The sequence below is a fragment of the Ictidomys tridecemlineatus genome, chromosome 4 (genome assembly GCF_052094955.1).
Source record: "Ictidomys tridecemlineatus isolate mIctTri1 chromosome 4, mIctTri1.hap1, whole genome shotgun sequence".
NCBI classification, from domain to species: domain Eukaryota; kingdom Metazoa; phylum Chordata; class Mammalia; order Rodentia; family Sciuridae; genus Ictidomys; species Ictidomys tridecemlineatus.
Window position 1 is genome coordinate 89,615,187 of NC_135480.1, and position 20,932 is coordinate 89,636,118.

The window sequence follows — 20,932 nt, forward strand, 5'->3', positions numbered from 1 at the left end:
CAGCTGCTTGTCCATGGCCAAAGAAAAAACATTATTTTTTTTTATAGATTTTTAGAAGAATGTAAGAATAAAAGAATTAAACGAAATACAAAAATACAAATATAGCCCATTTGGACATAACCTGTCACCATTCTGTCTCTTACTCTAGTCACATCAGAATTTATTAACATCATTTAAAGATACACAAAGTACATGTATGAAGACTTGAATTGGGTGTCAACACATCTTATATACAAACAGACATATGAAAAATTGTGGTATATATGTGTAATAAGAATTGCAATGCTGGGGCTGGGGATATGGTTCAAGTGATAGCACACTTGCCTGGCATATGTGAGGCACTGGGTTCAATCCTCAACACCACATAAAAATAAAATAAAGATATTGTGTCTACCTAAAGCTAAAAAATAAACATTTTTTAAAAAGGAATTGTAATGCAAAAAAAATGTACATGTATAATGGCATAAATTGACATGAACATACTTTATATACAGAGATATGAAAAATTGTGCTCTATATGTGTAATAAGGATTGTAATGCATTCCACTGTTGTCGTGTATTTAAAAAATAATAAAATCAATTAAAAAATAAAGATACTTACAGATTTTAATTGCCTGGGAAGAGGTAAAAAAGTTTAGTCAAGGTTTGTCTTTCAATTGTGGGCATCTGAGCTTTAACAACTGGTATTTCAAATGATCGTTGAACCTAAAAATAAAAATACTTTGAGTTTTGCCCTTTATGGAGAAGTAGAAAACCTATTACACCATAAGACAACATGATCATGATTGGGATTGATTCTTGCAGAGATGTGAAGGCCAAAGAGTTATACAAACTTTAAGAGAAAAAGCCTTTAATTACACCAGCAGTTCCTCACTGGTACTCAAAACTTGATTCCCTAAGTCAGATACTAAAAGTCACTTTCAAATTGTAATTAATTCCAATACTCCTCCTGGGATATGGTGTTAATTGGATCTCTCCAAAATTCTTGTTGAAGCCATAACTTCAGTTTCCTAGAATTCAACTAAATTTAGAGATAAGGTTCTACATGTGTGATTAAGTTAAAACAAGGCTATTGGTGTGGGTGCAAATCCAATCTAAATGGTGTTTCTTAGGAGGAGAGTTATGTTGGGCACACATAGAGACATGGGATGTGTACCCACAAAGGAAAGGCCATGTGAGGATGCAATGAGAAGTCAGCCATCTGCAAGCAAAGGAGATTCTTTAGTAGGAATATAACCTGCTGACACTTTGGTTTTGGATTTCTAATCTTCAGATCTATTAGGAAATAAATTTCTTTCATTAAGACACCCTGTCTGGGGTTCTTTGTTGTGGTAGCTTTGGAAAGCTAATATACCCACCCAATTAATTCTACTTCCAATCTTTAAGTAAAAATGTCTTTAAAAGGGCAGACAATCTTGCCTTTTTTTTTTTTTTTTTTTTTTTTTGGTACTAGGGATTGAACCCAGGGACACTCAGCCACTGAGCCATGTCCCCAGCCCATTTTATATTTTATTCTGAGAGATGTTCTCCCCAAGTTGCTCATTATCCTGCTAAATTGCTGAAGCTGGCTTTGAACTTAAGATCCTACTGCCTCAGCCTCCCGAGCCACTGGGATTATGAGCATGTACCATCATGTCTATCTTAATAAAGTCAAATTTAACATGTTTTAACAGACTCTGCTTTGCATATTATGGTTAATCAAAACTTTGTAAAAATGAAAGACACCAAATTTTTCTTCTTATTTTTCCTCTAGAAGATTTATAACTATAGGTTTAACATCTAGGTTTAGGATACATGTGAATTTGGTCTTCATGTGTGGTTCTAGAGTGAATAGAAGTTCTTGTTGTCTCTCTGTTTTTAGCATATAGCTATTCATTTGCTCTAGTGCTATTTACTGAAAACACCATCTCTTCTTTATTTTTAAATGTTTTCTGGATTATTAATCTCCATTTTTATCTGTTTTTCTTTTATTTTTCTTTTGCTTAGTTTTCTTTTCACTGATTCTTCCCAGGGATGCTCTATCACTAATCCACATCCCCAGCCATTTTATTTTATTTTATGTTATTTTGAGACAAGTTCTCATCATGTTGCTGATGCTGATCTTTGACTTGTGATCCTCCTGCCTCAGCTTCCAGAGTCCCTAGGATTACAACTATGCACCACTGAGTCCACCAAGATTTTTTTCCAGTTTCTTAAAGTGGAATTTGGACCATTGATTTAAGGCGGGTTTTTTTTTTTTTAAATTCTAATTTCTTCATGCAGTGCTCACATTGTCTTCTAAATAATATTTCAGTAATATCTCAGAGTTGATGATATGTTTCATTTACATTTTAATTTCTCTATTGACCCATGTGTTACTTAGAAATGCTTTATTTATTTCAAAATATTCTAGACATCTTACTAGTTTATTCTATTCTATTGAAAGAACACATTTTTAATGAATAGTCATTTGAAGTTTATTGAGACTTTTTTTGTGGCTCAAAATAGCCATTATCTTTGTAAATATTTTATGTACCCTTGAGAAGAATGTCTCTGCTGCTGTCTTTGGTTGAAATGCTCTATGCCAATTGGGTCAAGTTGTATTGATTATCTTGTTCACATCTTGTCTGTCTTTGACTTCTGGGGCACTTGTTCTATCAATTATTGAGAGAAGGGTAATGAAATCTCTGATTCTAATTGTAGATTTGTCTATTTCTATGGCAGTTCTGTCCATTTCTGCTCCTTGCATATTAAAACTATTATTAGGCATACACATCTTTAATATTTTGATGTTCTTCTATTGAATAGATCCCTTTATCTTTATGGTATTACAAATTTTTATTTCTTCAAGTATTCTCTGTTGTGAAATCAATTTTGTCTGAATCTAATAATCCATTTCAATTTGTTGTTGATTAGTGTAGGTTTGATACACTTTTCCTGTACTTGTACTGTTAACCTAGTTGTCACATTGTATTTAAAGTTGATCTGTTACAGTTAATATTTACTTGATTGTATCTGACAATATCTGATATTTAATCTGTGTTCAGATGACTTTCATCTTCTTTCTAGTTATCCTGATTTTCTTGAATTATTATGCTATTTAAATGTTCATTTATACTTATTATAATTCTGATTTTATTTATTTATTAATAAAATTTTATTTATTAATTAATTGTGGGCTTATGGAAAATAACTTTATCTTAACATAACTTTAACTTCTGATGACATAGCCTGATCTTACCACAAGTGTTACTGTGCCATCTACCTATAATGTATAGACATTATTACTATAGAAATCTATTTCTTCCAGAATTTGTTCTATTGTCATATATTTTACTTCACATCTGTTGTAGAACTGATACTATATTTTTATTGCATATGTTTAACCAGATGATTTTCTTTAAAGAGATAGTATATGTGCATGTTTGTATACACATTAACATAAACTATGTACATATATATTGTTGCTATTTCCAGTGTTTGTATTCACTTTTATAGATCTACCTTTCTAATTGGTATTGTCTTACATCTTCCTGATTGACTTCCTTTAACACTTCTTAGAGTGAAATCTTTTTTATGGTGGAAAGAATGTTTATTTTACCTTTATTTTTGAAAGATTTGTTTTTATTTTTCTGAATAAAGAGTTTTAGGTTTACAATGACTTCATTGTTCTTATTATTCACAACTGTTTTCTAGTATGCATTATTCTTTCAATGAATTTGTTTATATTCTTTTTTTTGGGGGGGGTACCATGGGTTGAACTCAAGGGTCCTTGATCACTGAGCCACATCCCTAACCTTATTTTGTATTTTATCAGAGACAGGGTCTCACTGAGTTGCTTAGCGTCTCACTAAATTGCTGAGGCTATCTTTGAACTCAAGATCCTCCTACCTCAGCTTCCTGAGCCACTGGGATGATAGGTGTGCACCACAGTGCTAGGCTTGTTTATATTCTTTTCTTTGTTTTTCTTCATGAAGCATTCCTCTTTTCTCACTTTGATTTTAGGATTTTCTTATCAATAGTTTAAAAGAATAGGACTCAAGTAAGTCTTGCCATCTTTTTCCACTATTTTAATATTTCAGCCTTATTGTCTTTCTTTAACCTATGGGTTTATATCTTTAATAACCTTTGAACATTTTTTTAATTATTATTCATCAGTTTTATTCCTCCAACTTTAGAGCATCACTTGCACATGTATTAGCCTCTTCAATTTTTACCACCACTCACTGATGCCTTGGCCATTTTCTGGTGGTGGTTGTATTCCTTTTTTGCTCTCCGTGCCTTATCTTATACAATTTACTCAAATCAATTTTTCTTCTGTAATATCTAATATGCTCCTAATTCTATCCAGTATATATATGTATATTTTTATCTTACACATCCTAGTTTTCACACCTCAAAATTTAATTCAGGCTGGGTGCAGTGGCACATGGCTATAATCCTAACAGCTCTGAAGGCTGAGGCAGGAGGATCAGAAGTTCAAAGCCAGCTTCAGCAATGGCCAGGCACTAAGCAACTCATTGAGACCCTGTCTCTAAATAAAATACAAAATATCGATCTGGGAATGTGGCTCAGTAGTTGAGTGCTTCCTAATTTAATACCGGGTACCAAAATTAAAAAAAAAATTAATTCAAGCCTTTTTATATCTTCCATGATTCTACCTGACTATTAAAAATGTGAAATATATTTACAATAACTGTTATATTGTCCTTTTCTGCTAATCCTGATATCTGTGCCAGTATGGGTAAATTTTCTTTCTTATTTATTTATTTATTTATTTTTTATTGTTGGTTGTTCAAAACATTACATTGATTTTTTAATACTCAGTTTTAATTTCCTGATTATTTACTTGCCTGACATCTTATTAAATGGATGTCAAATAACATTTATACACACATATAACTCACATGTACATATTCATATAATTATGCTTTGTTTTTACATACTGTAGGTTGAGATTTATTGGATCCTTCTGGATTGTGCTTTTAAGATTTATTAGGTAGAACCAGAGAATTATTTATTGTGAGGCTCTTTATTTTCTAAGATTTAGGAACAACACATCTGAGTCCTTAACATGTATATATTGAGATTTTTCCAGACTGGCTGTTGGGAATAGGCACTCTTCCTGTTTCTTTATAAATATCATAGTGCTTTTTCTGCCAACCCATCAGTGTGATATTTATTTATTTAATAATTATAACAAGTGAGCTTAACCACTGAGCCACATCCCCAGATCTTTATATATATATATATATATATATATATATATATATATATATATAATTTAAAAACAAAGTCTCTTTAAGTTGCTTAGGACTTCATTAAGATGCTAAGGCTGGCTTTGAACTTCCAACCACCTGCCTCAGCCTCCCAAGCTGCTGGGATTACAGTCTTGTGCCACTATGCCCAGCTTTTAGTGTGATTCTTTTCCCTAATTAAAGTAGTCTCCTTATGCACATGCCAAACATCTTCTACTCTGCTGAAGATCTCCACAGTTCTCTGTGTAGCTCCCTGCCCTTTATTATCATGTGCTTTGAACTCTAACTACCTGTTCTGCCTGGACTCTCAGCTCTGTCTTCTCAAATTTGAGTCCACCAGATTCTACATTGCTTCTACCTCCCAGTGTTGTGCCCTGCAAATTCTCAAGATTATTAAATTATGAGATAATTGTAGGACTCACCCTGTTTGCTTCCCATCTCTCAGGGCATAGGGACCTTCATTGTCTAATGTTCAGTACACTGACTATTACTGCTTCATGTAAGTTTTCTATTTTTTGTGTGTATCTCAGAAATGGTACAAATTGAGTATGTTAACCCAACTAAGCTAGAAGAGTCTCTGATCTCTAAATTATAACTATCAAATTTCCCCTCATGGTTTATGTCTTGGAGTCTTAACCCTTAGAGATTCCTTCAATTCTCCAGACCTGCTCCTTTCAATCCTTTTAGGTTGGAATCCCAGTGTTCTGTCCCTTAAGATCTTATTTCACATTCTTCTTTTGCTTGTTTTCATTCCCTCCTATACCTTTTTCATTGGTCAGTAAAAACAGTTTTTAGGCCAGTCATAAACACATACTAGCCAGGTGTGGTGGTGCCTGCTTGTAACCTCAACAACTCAGGAGGTTGAGGCAGGAAGATCACAACTTCAAAGCCAGTCTCAGCAGCTTAGCAAGGCCCTCGAAACTTAGTCAGACTTTGTCTCAAAATTAAAAATGAAAAAAGGACTGGAGATGTAGCTCTGTGTTTAAGTGTCCCTGGGTTCAATTCCTGGTACAAAAAAACCCCATAAAACAAACAAGCAACAACAATGAAAACATACCCACACCAACACCCATACTAATAATCCTATTCTATCAAGCTTATGGACAATGGAGGCTAACATAGGATTTATTCCTTCCTTTTACAAAACTCTGTTATTCTTTTCTCTAAAAATATGAAGGAACTATTTTTGAGTGATGTGATTTTTAATTCTCTATATTCTACTAGAATATTAGCTATGAAAGTAGTGACTGTGTCTGCTCATTTTTATTGCATTGTTTGCATCAGGAATCCACAGTTCTTATTGAATGGGAACTCAACAAATGTAAAAAAAGAAAAGAATATTTGCACCAAAGGCATTCCATAATTTGAATATTTAAATAAATATTATTCCATATGACAGATTATATTTGTATAAAGATGCACTTATAGAAATAAATACAGCCTATTCTTACTCATCTCCCAAATTTTTAAAATTTTGATAGATTTATTTTTTTCCTATCAGAATGAGGTAATTTAAAAATAGGTAGAAAGCAAAGTGTGTTGCACTCTAAACAACATCCTATCAAAATATGTAACTAGGTTATCATGCACAATCGTTCTGGCTTCTACAATAAGTGAATGTAAGAAGTAATATATGATCTTACCATCATAAATATTTCTGTTAGGTGACAATACCAAGAATGTTCTTGAATATTATTTATGAGTTCTGTGATGAAGATGGAACCATTTTGTTTCCTCCAGGAAAGATTATCTATGAGTAAAGACAAGGATAAATCTTGAGCTATAGCCTTCATCCTTTCAAAAAGGGAAGCAATTATAAATAACTTTGAATAGATTTAAGGAAGGAGGAAAATAACTCAGATAATTGTGTTTGACTAAACACAAAGGGTAACTAGATGGGCTCTGATCAAACCATAAAGGGTATCATCTGAGGCTTGTAGCATCACAGGTGCAGGAGTAGGGCTCTGGAACTGCAGTTCTGTGGTTCAGAATATAAGTGCTATGTTTACATTGGTCACATTTTCTAGTAGATTTTTTTTTTTTACTTAATCTTCAAATTTTCCTCAAGGCAAAATAGCTGCTCAGTGACAAGCAGTTGGTGAACTCATAGATAACAAGCTAGCCAATGGGAGACAGAGGGTGCTCTGTCCTTGTTAACACTGGTTGGTTCAAATTCCATGTTAGTCATGGACAGAGATGTCTTCTGCTAAGGCTATACTGTTCTATTTTTTAGTAGCTCTTTCCTTAGAACAAAAGTCTGTGTTTCTGACACTGGAATTGCCAAAGTTGAAAATTAGATAGGCTGTGTATTGTTTTCATTGGTATACCTCAAATAGCCTGATCTTCAGAGTCAAACTAACTTGAATTCATATGTGGAAAATACTGCTAGTGTTTATTCAGGCAATTTATATGATTTTTTGTGAAATTCATGAAAGAAGAATGACAAAGCTTACCTGTCAGATATGTGCTAAATAGTAAATAAATATACATATACAAAATAAATAAATAATATATATTAAGAATAAACTTTTGCTTGAACATTTCATAAATCCTGTTTTTCCCCAGCCACTGACAATTATCTTCTCTGAAATATGCTACCTTATTTTTCAAATGCAATTGCCTTAAATATGATGATTTTTAAAATTGGTTCTCTAAAATTTTTTATAACTCCTAGTTTGCCATTTTATTTCATCAGGGGCTCCTTATTATTTGGTGATCTTTTGATGACATCTAACACTTAGGTTTTTTGATTTTCTAAACTAGAAATTTTAACTTTTTGAAAAAGAGATCACATTCCCTTTTTCATTTAAAAATATCCTCAGTGGTAAAAGCAATGCATTCATGCCAAGAGACTCATCAAACCATTACTGCTGTGAGCCTACTGACCAATCACCTACTAAGTGGATAAGGAAGAGTGGCATCTGGAAGGATGTAGAGCAGAAGAGGCCCCCACTGCTACTAAACTTTAAAAGAATGCTACAGAAACGTGGATGGGATCTCCATTCCTTTCCCATTCCCTTGTAAAGGTTTTTGGCCATGTAGGCAGACAGGCCTCCTTCTCACACATCCTAACCCATCCATGCAACACATACATCCAACGAAATGCATACGTGGTGTTGAAGAGCAGAAAGCAACAAAGTCCTTCTCCACATGGGCCTTGTGGACACCATCATGCATCCGGTTCTCAGAAAGCTGTAAAGAGCTGTCCACTGAGCCTGCTGGAGAATCGCTGACCCAAACCTCTCCAGTGTTTCCTAGGGAGAATGATATGTTGTTATTTACTTACTCACTGTTGAATACATGTTAGTTCTTTGACAACTAAATAAATGGGATAGATTTTATAAAGATTTTCAATTAATTTCACACATAAACACACACACACACACACACACACACACACACACACACACACACACACACACTATGGGTCTAGCATTGCCACAGAGGATGTCAATGAATAGCAATCACATTCTTGACCTGGAAGGTACCAACTGAGCAGAGGCAGTATTGCTGCTATAAACATACATTGGCTATGCCTGAGTAAAGAGAGCCGTTTTTAGTTTCATGGCAGTTAAAGTGACAATAACACAAAAGCAAGGGAGGAAATAACTACTCTGTGCAAAAACAGACATTAAATTCTAAACCTGTCTTTTCACTTCCTTTCCTTCCTAATTGCTACTTCTTCCTTCTAAACCATTCCTCAAGTGATGTAATTACATTAAAGTTAAAAAAAAGTTATAGGAAAAATAAATGCCATAATAATTTTATTTTATTCATCTTATTACAGTATAATTTACATACAGTAAAATTCATCATTTTGGTGAATTTTAACATATGTACAGTCATATTGCTATCTCTGTAACAAGATGTAGAATAACCCTCCCATCTTCAGCTTCTGACAATTATTACCTGTGTTGTCCCTATATTTTTGGCTTTTTCCAAATGCCATGTACAATAGAATCAGGTAGCATGCAATCTTTCAGGTCTAGCTTCTTTCACTCACTTCGCATTGTTTAATTATTTTGAGACTGGGTCTTGCTATGTTGCTCCTGTTGGTCTTGAACTCCTGCCTCAGGCTTGCTAATAGCTAAGACTAGAGGCACAGGTCCCCAGCTTTAATTTGGACCCCTCACTTTCAGGTGAAACACTTCACAGTCGGAGATCGTAAAATTTTAATAACATATTTTTTAAATTAAACCCTCTTCATACCACAGTTTTAATAATTCTATGTAAAAAATAATTTAGAATTCATATTATCATCGCCACTTAACTGTGGTTCAATGACGATTTACTTTGAAGTTGGATAGCATTTCTCTGTTGCCACCCCTAAATGCTCTTTCCAAAGAAATCTGTTTGATATAATGGCACAAAAGTAAGGCTCATGGCATTTTCACCAGATTAGAAAGCACATAGTATAAGCCTCAGCCTGCATGACATACACCTCTCTTATCCCTGGGCCCCATTGCAACTCACCCCCTCTACAGGCCTGGATGATGATGACCTTGGGTTTGTCCTTCAAATGGGAACAGTTCTGGTTGTTGAAAATCTGGAAGATGGAATCATAAGGCAACACATCTTGTGTTTCAGCACCATGTGTGGTCCCACAGATCGCATCAAAGATGCCATGGGACATGAACACCAGGAACGTGCTGTCTGAGGACTTGTGCTCTAGGCGGGCAGCAAAATCTCTTAGGACTCTCTCCATGGCCTGTGAGAGAAAACATTTCATCATCACCACACAATATCTACACTTTCCCACGTTAAAGCTTTGAGCAATAGAAAGAATAAACATCAAGTGTCTGGCACATGTCAGAGCTTAATTTATAAAACGTACACATGGATGACAACCATTGTTATTTCTTGTTGCTATTAATGTTATTGTAGTAATTCAGGAAAATATTTCAATACTCTAATTCTATACGTTTCCCTTAATTTATTCTTAATATACTGGCAAATGTTTTATTGTGGCAAAATGTACATAATCCATTATTTATCATTTTAATAATTTCTTACCTTATAATTCAAATACATTCATATTGTTTGATAAAATCTCACTACTTTCTGTACAAAACCTTTTTCACCATCCCCAACAAAAACTGCATTCATTAATTTTAACTCCTCCTTATCTCCTAGTAAACTCTATTCCACTTTCGTTTTCCTATGAATTTGCTTATACTAAGTTTATCACATAAGTCAAAACATAGGACATTTATCCATCCTTTTCATTAAACACAAAGTTTTAAGACCCATTCATGTTGTAGAAAATACCAAAATCTCACTTCTTTTTATGACCAAATGATATTCTATTTTATCTTTATGCCTCATTTTACCTATCTATTCATTTGTGGATGGACACTTGATTTTTTTCCCCCACACTAAACTTTTGTAAGTAATAATATAATGATATAAATAACGACATACAAGTATATTTGCTAGAGTCTCTGCTTTTGATATGTTTAGATATAAATGTAATTAGGAGTGTAATCAGTGGGCCATATAGTAGTGTAATCTTTTAAGAACCACCCCAGAGTGTTTTCCACAGTGACTACATCACTTTACATAACAAATATCAAAACACAAGTTTCTAAGTTTTCCACATTCTGGCCAATACCTGTTATTTTCCTCCGTTTTTTCCTCTTCCTCTTTCTTTTTCTCCTCTTATCATGGCCAACCTAGTAGGTGTGAAGTGGTGACTCATTGTGGTTTTGATTTCCATTTTTCAGGTGAATAATGATGTTGAGCATCTTTGCATATGCTTACTGGATATTTGTTTGTATTCTTTGGAGAAATAACTATCAAGTCCTTAGCTTATTTTTTTGAATCAGATTGTTATTGAGTTTTAGGAGTTATTTTGTATATTCTGGATATTAGTCCCTTAGCAGGTATCTGATATGCAAACCATTCTTCAGCTTACATTTGCACTCTCTTGTTCATATCTTTTGAGACACAGTTATATTTATCAATTATTTTTTATTGCCTGTGCATTTGATGACATATCCATGAAATTGTTTCCAAGTTTGATGTCATGAAGAATTTATTCAATGTTTTCTTCCTTGAGATTTATAATTTCAGCTCTTAAGTCTAGATCTCTGATTGATTAAAACTTAATAATGATAGTATATATAATTTATGTTAGGACTCCAACTTGATCTTGCATGAGAATATCTAGTTTTTCCAGTATCATTTATTGAGAAGAAAAAGACTCTCCCTTCCTCACTGAATAGTCTTGGCACCCTAGTTGAAATCAATTAAACACAAATATGAGGCTTTCTGTTCTATTCCATTGCTCTATATATCTGTATTTATGATGCTATCTGTAAGAGTTCTGACCGTGGAAATATATAGGACAGTGTTCCTCTAGTGAGCCAATTCTCAAAGGATACCAGGCACCCTGTCTTCCACAGTTGGAATATTCTGCAGTGTTTTCCCAGGAACTGGAAAGATAACTAATCCACGTGCAAGGCCTAACTGCTATGGCAATGCCCTGTGGCTCTATGCTAGAGTCTTATCAGTCTCAACCTTAATGTCAGGTATATAGCTCCTGGTAATAAAGGAATGTGCTATAACTATAATGTTTCACCAAGCTCCAGTGTTCCAGGACCTGCCCACCTAATGCCTAATGGTAACTTCAGATAATGGACTTTCTTGAGAGCTACACAAAGCTCTTAACATTGTATATTGAACTGTAGAATGTAACTGCAGAATAAGAAAACTTAGTGATACAATAAGCAATAATGTAGTTATGGCACTAATGACCTAATATAACCTATTAGTGTAAATAAAGGTGGCCACTTAGATGAGCAGCCATTTTTCTGCCTTGGCATCTTATCTCTGTGTCTCCTTTTATTTCTTTCCTTTTTTTTTTTTTTTTAAGTATTCAAGTTTATTTATTTATTTATTTATTTTTATGTGGTGCTGAGAACCAAACCCAGGGCATTGCACATGCAAATCGAGCACTCTACCACTGAGCCACAACCCCAGTCCCTCCTTTTATTTCTTTATAGGTATCATATGTTTTAATTACTTTAAAAAGAAAACTTTCAGCTTTCTTTTTCTTTTTCAAGATTGTTTTGGATATCTGAGCTTCTTTGCAATTCTCTATAAATTTGAAAATTGGCTTTTCAAATTCTCATCCTCCCTAAAAGAAAAAAAAAGTCTGTTGGAATTTTGATAGAGATTTCACTATATATGTAGATCACTTATGACAGCATTAGCATGTTAATAGTATTCCCTTCCAATGCATAAACATGGATTATCTTTCTATTTGTTCAGATTTTCTCTATTTCAACAATATTTAGTAGTTTTTGGTGTACATGTCTCTCAGTTCCTTTGTTAGATTTATTCCTAAATATTGTATGCTTTTAGGTGTTACAAATAGAATTGGTTTTCTAATTTTCATTTCAATGTGCATTCTAGCATATAGAAACACAAGACCGTATTTTTATGTTAATCTTGTACTTTGCAACTCCTATGATGATGACTTTTTTTTATTAGTTCTGATAGCCTTCTATTATAAAGCTAGTGGTAGAATCTGTGAATAAATAGCATTCCCTCTTCATTATCAGCCTCTTACTTCTTCTTTCTAATAGCTCTGGCTAGATCTCAAGTACAATGTTGAATGCACTGATGAAAGTGATCATTCTTACCCTGCTGACTGATCTAGGAGAAAAACTTTATCTGAGTTTCTCATGAATACTATTTAGCAGATTGAGAAATTTTCTCTCTATTCATAGTTTTCTGAGAGCTTTCTTTGTGCAAATGTGGATTTTGTCAAATTCTTTGTATCCATTAATTTGAGTCATCACAAATTTGTTGTTTTTGTTCCTGTCATCCTGTCCATGTGATCTGTTATCCATTGTTTCTCTTATGTTGAAACACCACCACACTCCTGGGATAAATCCCACTTGGTTAAAGTAAAGAATCCTCTTTATTTACAAAATATAATGTTCTGAGATTTTATTTTCTTATGATTCTTATATTCAGCTTTAGGAGTATAGTAATTCTAGCCTCATAGAATGGGATGGGTTATAAATTATTTTCTCATCTTGAATTTCTTGAAAGATTGGAGAAAATTGCTGTTAATTTTTTAAGTGTTTGGTGGAATTCATTGGTTAAGCCAGTATTCTTTGTTGTGATGTTTTTGATTACTGATTGAATCTCCTGACTTGTATAGATTTATTTCAAATTTCTTTATTTTTATAATTTAGTTATGATAAGCTGTGTGTTCCTAAGAAATTATCCATTTCATTTCAGTTATCTAATCTGTTGGCATGTAGTTATTCATAGTTATAATCTTTTTTAAATCTCTGTAAGTTTGAGAGTAATGTTCTCTTTTTCATTTCCAATTTTAATTATTTGCTTCCTCCTCCTCAATTCTGTGGTTTATTTTAAAGAACTAAGATTTTATTTACTTTTCCTATTAGTTTTATGTTTTCATTCAATTATTATACTTCTCAGCTCCAGAATTTCTTTTTGTTCCATTTTATACTTTCTATCTCTGTATTGATATTCTCATTTTGTTTAGATATCTTATATCTGGTTTTGCCTATGTCTTTTGTTAGCTCTCAGAGCATCTTCAAGAGAGCTATGTAAAGCCTCTGTCTAATGATTATTCAATCTGTGATTCCTCATGGATGGCTCCTTTAGATTTGTTTTGCTCTTTCCCAATTTTTCTGTGCCTTGTAATATTTTTAGGTAGATATTTGAGTATTATATAATTGTTACCTTCAAATTTCTATATAAAACAACATGGGATTTGAATATAATCTACAGCACATCCCCAAATACTTCAAATCATCTCTAGATTGATTATAATACCTAATATAATATAAATACTCTGCAAAGAGTTATTGTACTTTATTGCTTATAGACTAAAAGAGAAAAAAATGGTACATATTCAGTACCAATGCACGTCTTAATTGAATATTTTCAAACTTTGGTTGGTTGAGTGTGTTGATATGAAACCTGTGGATACCAAGGTCAAGAGCAATGGTGTTACCTTGGATTTCCCCTTTCTTTGAAGTTGATGTTTTTACTTATTGTTTGTTTTAATATATCTCTGTGTCAAAAATCAGTCTGAGGTGAAAGTTTAAGATCTTTTCAGGTATTTTTTGAGCCTGGGCATATGTGGTGGCTTCCTAAATTCCCTCATATTTGCTCTTGTTTTTAAACATTTAAAAAAGACTATCAGTCACTTAAATATCTGGAAACTGTTTATTTGGTGAGGGTTCAAACATAGCATCCAGCTTCCATGCCCACAGTTCTCAGTAGGAACTCATATCTCCAATATTTAGAGGAAAGGCCTTTTTTTCCACTCTTTCTCCAGCAAGTTGTACCATAAATGCAGCTTGCCATCCCCATGGCTACCTGCCCCAGGTTGAGGAGTGGGATAAGGGATAGGTAGCTACCAAATATTAACTGCAATTTATCATTCAGTCTGATCCCTAGAAGCTTGAAAGTATTAGTCCAAAGAGTAACTTCATTGCTTTCTGCCAGTATAATTTTCAAGGTACAGAGGTGCTTCTTACTCCTCCAACTTTCCTGATATCCTTCTCCTGTGATGCTAAATTATTATTATTATTATTATTATTATTATTGTTGTTGTTGTTGTTGTTGTAAATGGACAAAATGCCTTTATTTGTTTATTTTTATGTGGTGCTGAGAGGATCAAACACAATGCCTTGCACTTGGTAGGCAAGGACTATGCTAAACTACAGCCCCAACCTTGTGATGCTAACTTTTAAAAATTTTCACCCCCAGATCAATTTTTTGCTCTTATCTTCCTTGTTTGTGTCTCTATAGACAATACCTGTTGATTTCTATTGTCAACAAACTTCATATTGTTTTTGCCCAATACAAAAACACTGGTAGGAGACTAGAGGATAATGGAAAACAGCAGTAGTAAAAAGTCAAGATATTTTACTCCTCACATGCCTACAAGCCCCAGTGCTGCCACAGTTCTGCTGGGGACCATGACTTCTCTGGCTGCAATGTTTATATTCACTGCTCCAAGGTAACATTGGCAACTATCAATGAAAGCTTTGACTTTTTCATTTTCAAATTGAAAAAAAATAGCAGCTTGATCAGGTAGTGCATGCCTATAATTTCAATATAATTGGCAATAGGAGTGCAAGATCAAGGCCAGGCTCAGAAATTTAGCCAGACCCTCAACAAGTTTGTGAGAACTTTTCTCAAATAAAAAATAAAAATAAAAAAAAGCTGGGGCCCTAACTCAGTGATAAAGCACCTCTGGGACCAAGAAAAAAAAAAAGGAGAAGAAGAAGAATGAAAGAAAGAGTTGAAAAAGCAAAACAAGTCCCAGATAAATGAGATGAATGGCCCTCAAATAGAGGTACATGGGCATATATAAGTATGTGTACCAAATAGGGAAGGGGGCCTTACCCTGGCTGTGAGATTTCTTTCTACAACAACAGTGTAGTCCAGGTCTTCAAGCAGCCTCTGCATCCCTTGGATGTCATATTCAGACCCATTGCGCCTTGGGAGAGAGTCAAACTCTGTGTTACAGATGATGAGGGCCAGGCGAGTGCGGGTCGCCTTCTCTTTGATTGGGTAGATCTGCAGAATAATGCCAAGTTATGTGCAATTAAAGTTCTCAATATATTCACAGCATAATTGGGCAACACTCTCAATGACATGAAATAACTGTTTGTTCATCTGCTCATTTTTGCTGGAACCATTTCTTTCTCCCTTCTTTAATGGTAGAAAGAGTTTTAAAAAGAAATCAGACAAAATAAGGGGAATAGGGAAAGCTACAGCAAGAAAAGCAAACTCCCCAGAGTAATGAATAAGAACAGATGTGGGCTATTTATTCAATGATCTCGTGGAGTAGACTAGAATACTTTTTGTCCTTCCTTGTCCCTTTCCTTATATTTAGCCAAACTTTATCTGGTATAAAAGACCTATATCAAAATTCTTGAATACTAGATCATTCCCCACCTTCTTCAGTTGACATTGATCATAACAATCCTTAATTTTATTTTATAGTATCTATATATAAACACAAAGTAGCATCAATATATAATGCATCAAAACATTATTGTTTCATTATTGCACATCTAATTTTCCTGATAGAATAAAATCCCTTCTGTCAAGATCATATTACAATAAAATACTCATATACGGTTATTTTTTGACCCTTAAGGTACTTTCATATATCTTTAAAAAAAACCCACTGTCAGCCAGCTATGGTGGCTCATGCCTGTACAGTGGCTTGGGAGGCTGAGGCAGGAGGATTGCAAGGTCAAAGCCAGCCTCAGCAATTTAGGAAAGCCTTAATCAACTTAGTGGGATCTTCTCTCAAAATTAAAAAAAAAAAAATGCTGGGGATGTTAGGATGTTGCTCAGTGATTAAGTACCCCTAGGTTAAATCTAGGTTCAACTCCCTGGTACAAAAAAAAAAAAAAAAGAAATACTATTACTCTTAAGTCCTCTGTGTATTTACATCTAGGGAATCTTTCTACTTCATTTGATTCCCTATTCCATTAATTTTCCATCTCACCCTTCCAGCCTCCTTTGTGCATAGTTCCAGGAATTTTTGATGAGGACAAAGCTTGAGTAAGCCTCTGGATTCTTCAGATACTGGCTCTGGTCTGCCATCAATAGCTTCTGCACAAATTTTAAAAGACATGACAAATGTGATATATGGTATCCTGGTTCTATTTATTTTTTAATTATAGGTATACACAATATCTATTTTTAAAAAATTTTTATGTGGTGCTGAGACTTGAACCCAGTGCCTCACACATTTGAGGCAAGTGTTCTACCTCTGAACCACAACCCCAGCCCCTGTATCCTGATTCTATTGGTGCATCCCAGAACCCAAGTCACCCCAGTAATTGTCAGAGTGTACTAATTCTCTTGGAATATAAAAGAAAACTTTGTGGGAAAACTGTTAGCTGGTAAAAACTAGTTGTGTCCAACATCTTGTTAATTTAGGTAAATTGTGGTCAGGCAAGAGTGTTGCTCCTTTGTGGGAAAAGTTAACTGATTAAGAGAGGTACTCCAGATGCAGCAATATATGCATGTGACTCTGGTGAAGACTAGGAAACAATAGGTCTAATAAGACTCTATTGATCTTCCTTGGTTCTGAAAACTTCATTAAGAATCTCCTTTGAATCTAATCTCAGATTTATAAAGATTATATAGCTGGTCCCTAAGAACAGCTACAATGTGCTTTGTTTTGGATGGATAACTCTCCCAAGTCTCTCTCATTATATGTAGTTATCAACATTGGATTCTCATTTCTCCTTGATTTCTTTATAAGGCTATTTTTAAAAGCTGAGTGCTTGGCTCTACTGAACAATGGAGGATAGGTTGTCCAGTTGTTTATCCTTTCTTTTCAAGTTATGGAGCAGCCAAGATGCCAGGGCATCAGTGGGGTGGGTGGTGGTGACCGGCTGTCCTTGCTGAAGATCTAGAACTCAGAATATAGGTCCATCAACTGGGCAAAGTGTGTGAAGGTCATCAAAAGTCTCATCAAGGAGGCTCAGGCTGGAGAATATCGTTACTCATTTCCTCCCTGAGTAGTCTTTGATGCTTTCTTGGGGAAACAGTCATTCTATCCCTAAATGTGCCTGAAAAGAAAGAAAAAAGTGTGGACAGATGTTGCGGGTTTTGGTTTGTTTGGTTGATTGAACTCAGAGAAGAGTAAGGCAGTGATTAGAAGTAATGGCATGTTTTACACAGAGACACAAGAAACAGAGTCCCTGTGGATCTCTGATTTGGCATCATTGGATAGAAAGGTCTGTTTGTACAACACAATACAGCTTGGCAGTCCTCAGGATGGGATTTGGAAGCAAGCTTTACTCCTGATTCTACTGCATAACAGCTATATGAACTTAGATTACTTAATATCCCCTGTTTCCAATTTTCCCACTTCTAAGTGAGAACAAAAAAAATCAGTTTACATATTAGATTTTTGTGCATATTTAGTGATTTAACACCCAAGAAGTACTTGAAGCAATGTGTGGCTATATTAAGTTTTATGTGAGTGTTAACATCATTATTTTTCTCTTGCTACTACAAATATAATGTGTACTTAGAAAACGATGAAATCAGAATTTGGTGTTGTGTGCACATGTATGGATCACATTAAACCACAAAGCACTGATATGCCTGTTTGCCACTGCTTCTGCAATGAAGGTGAGTTATTCTCATCTAGAGTCTAATGCTACCTTTGATTCCTGTGATTTCTGAAATTATCCTGGTGCTTTTCCAAGGGCTTCCTTTTACTGTCTATTTATAGTGATCTCATCCAGTCCTAAGATTTCAAATGGATATCATAATTTTATGACTCCAGCTCTTCTAGGTCCAAATTCATAATCAAGCCCTTCCTTAATATCTCCTATATCTATAATGTACCAGAGCATTGGCATTTATTTAAAAAGGAACAGAAGCTGAGGCTGGAGATATGTAAAGTGTGTGTTAGATTAAGAACAGTGGGTTTTATTCTTGGGATATTAGTAGATTAGTAAACGGGCAGTGTTTCAATTGGAATATTTCATCAATTACTGAATGTTGGTCCTTATTACCCTTTAATTGCCATAAGTATTGAGCATCTTTCATGAAGAAACAGCTCTTAGATTGAGCACTGAAAAGACTGTAAGACACATTTCTAATATTTCTAATTGTAATAAAGCAAGAAAAAGAATGATAAATTGCACTTGATTTATGCAGAAGTGATGAAGTGGACTATCACTATTGGAAAACTTGAAGTAATATAGCTGATGGTGGACAAGTTGTCAAGAGAAATGGATTGAAAAAATATTGTGTCATCAAATAAATGACAAATAAGGGAAGGGCATGTGGTTCTAATGTGTCCTCAGGAGACTTCATGAATTATAAAGGCTCAATGTCAAGGACCACAGTAAAAACTTTTGTCCCTTATTCATTTGGAGAGATTAGAAAAAAAAGGCTTCAAAATTATTACTGAAAGACTAAAGGATTATCCACAGATAAAAAGACACTTCAAGTGAAGGGTAAGGTACTGCCCACATGTGAAGAAGAGACTAGGAGAATTTGATTTTAACAAAGCAAAGGAGAGCAGGAAGAGCAAGCCAGCATGAATGGGAGACCGACTGTAATAATATATTAGGTTAAGAGCTGCTGAGTCATCTGTTATCTGGCAGGTAAATAAGAAAGCATGCATTAGATGCCAAGATACAAGGACAGAATTGAGAATGTGACTGTAGTTAATAATAATGTATCTTAGAAAATTATTTAGAGAGTGGACTTTAAGTGTTCTAACCACAAAAAAAAAAGGGACAAGCCTGCAATGTGACATATACATCAATTAGCTTGATTTAATCTTCCCACAATGGACCAATAGAGCAGAACATCGAATTCTACACTGTAAATATCTATAGTTTTGTTGATTAAATCATTTAGAATTTTTAAATAAAATCTTGGAATCTCACCTGAAGAAAATCCTAATTTATAAGCAAGGCTGGAATCTCTCTTACAGATATAGTCAATAAGTTTTTGGCTGGCACAGGACCCTTTTGGAATGACTGCATCGATCAAATCACGGGCTTTGTCTTTAGTTGTAGCATTTTTCTTTTTCACATTTTCAGCCTCCTCTTCGTTCACTACCTCTTCACTTAGTAGGTCATCCAGCAAAGTGTAAAGCGTATCCTCAGACACTGAGATAATAAATGTTTTCCTTTTCTCCTTTAGTCTCTTATCTGTTGGAAGCACAACAGTGTTGAAATTGATAGCCAGCTCAAGAAATACAACCGCCACCTCAATAACTAGGCTTCTTCTTTCTTCTTCTTTTTTTTTTTTCCTATATTTCCTCTATGTGGTTCAGCTATCCCAAGGGATGGTCTAATTAATGTATTTACGATCGCTGCCATTCCTTCTCAACCCATGGGCAGCCACTCATAGAAGTCTAACCCAGCACCCTCAAAAACAAGGCTCTACTTACCTGGTGGTTCTTCTGGTTCTACCTTAGTGAGTTGCCAGGAAAGGCCTAAGAAGCTCCAACTGTTGTATTTCTTTGATGAATATAAATATATCCAAGAAATCGGAGTCAATAATGGTCAGATTTATGTCATTTTCCCTTCTTTTATTTAGAAAGACTCATCCTTGGTGATTGCACTATGCAGATTCTGAACTTCAGTCATGTTTGGAACATGAGCATTCAGGGAAGATCCATAGCTCATTTCCTATAAGGCCGTTTATAAGAGCCTGACAGAATATAGCTCAGAGGAGGAGGGCTCCTTCTTTTCTCCTCTAACTAAAAATTGTTCACACAAACTATACAGTTTCTAGTAAATAAAAGTTGAAGTGCGTCAATATCAAATATCTTTCCTAATGCCCCAGAGTGATCAAAAGAAGTCTTACCAGCCATGTCCTCTGTAGCTGTCTTCTTAGGATAATAGGAGGAATCAAAAGGAGAACAAAGTACTAAAAAGAAACAGGATTTTCCTGTTGAGCAGAATATGACTATAATTTAGGGTGGAGCTACTGCATTGCTTATATGGATGTCCTTTGTGTGTGTGTGTGTGTGTGTGTGTGTGTGAGAGAGAGAGGGGGGGGGGAGAATTAAACATTGACCTGGAAAACTGCTAAGATAAATTAAGTCAACTCATCTACTATAAATCCCCAACTCCATGAGCCCCTCATCTCAGTCTTGGATACCTGGTTATCAGAGAGACTCTCAGCAGCACCTGCAT

General features: G+C 34.6%; 2 protein-coding genes across 2 annotated transcripts; both read right to left on the reverse strand.

Moving 5' to 3' along the window:
- Nucleotides 1–606: 606 nt before the first annotated feature.
- Nucleotides 607–16,884, reverse strand: LOC101964197 (caspase-13). The gene is made up of 6 exons (XM_078048858.1): nucleotides 16,756–16,884; nucleotides 15,639–15,812; nucleotides 9,711–9,945; nucleotides 8,348–8,491; nucleotides 6,881–6,987; nucleotides 607–705 (listed from the first exon to the last, which is right to left on the reverse strand). Exons 1-6 carry the CDS (start codon nucleotides 16,882–16,884, stop codon nucleotides 607–609), a joined length of 888 nt encoding a protein of 295 aa, XP_077904984.1.
- Nucleotides 16,885–19,544: 2,660 nt separating this feature from the next.
- On the reverse strand, nucleotides 19,545–20,607 carry Card16 (caspase recruitment domain family member 16). Its single transcript, XM_078048859.1, has 2 exons — nucleotides 20,601–20,607; nucleotides 19,545–19,939 (listed from the first exon to the last, which is right to left on the reverse strand). The coding sequence occupies exons 1-2, from the start codon at nucleotides 20,605–20,607 to the stop codon at nucleotides 19,545–19,547; spliced, it is 402 nt and encodes a 133-aa protein (XP_077904985.1).
- Between the last annotated feature and the right edge of the window lie 325 nt (nucleotides 20,608–20,932).

Bases quoted from the DNA above. Each gene is read 5' to 3' on its own strand.
- LOC101964197 (XM_078048858.1), bottom strand. From the start codon at position 16,884: ATGTCTTTTAAAATTTGTGCAGAAGCTATTGATGGCAGACCAGAGCCA. The intron at 9,946-15,638 runs GTAAGGCCCCCT...TTTCTCTCACAG, and splicing joins AAAGAAATCTCACAGCCAGG to GCCATGGAGAGAGTCCTAAG. The intron at 706-6,880 runs GTAAGATCATAT...TTTTATTTTTAG, and splicing joins TAACAGAAATATTTATGATG to GTTCAACGATCATTTGAAAT.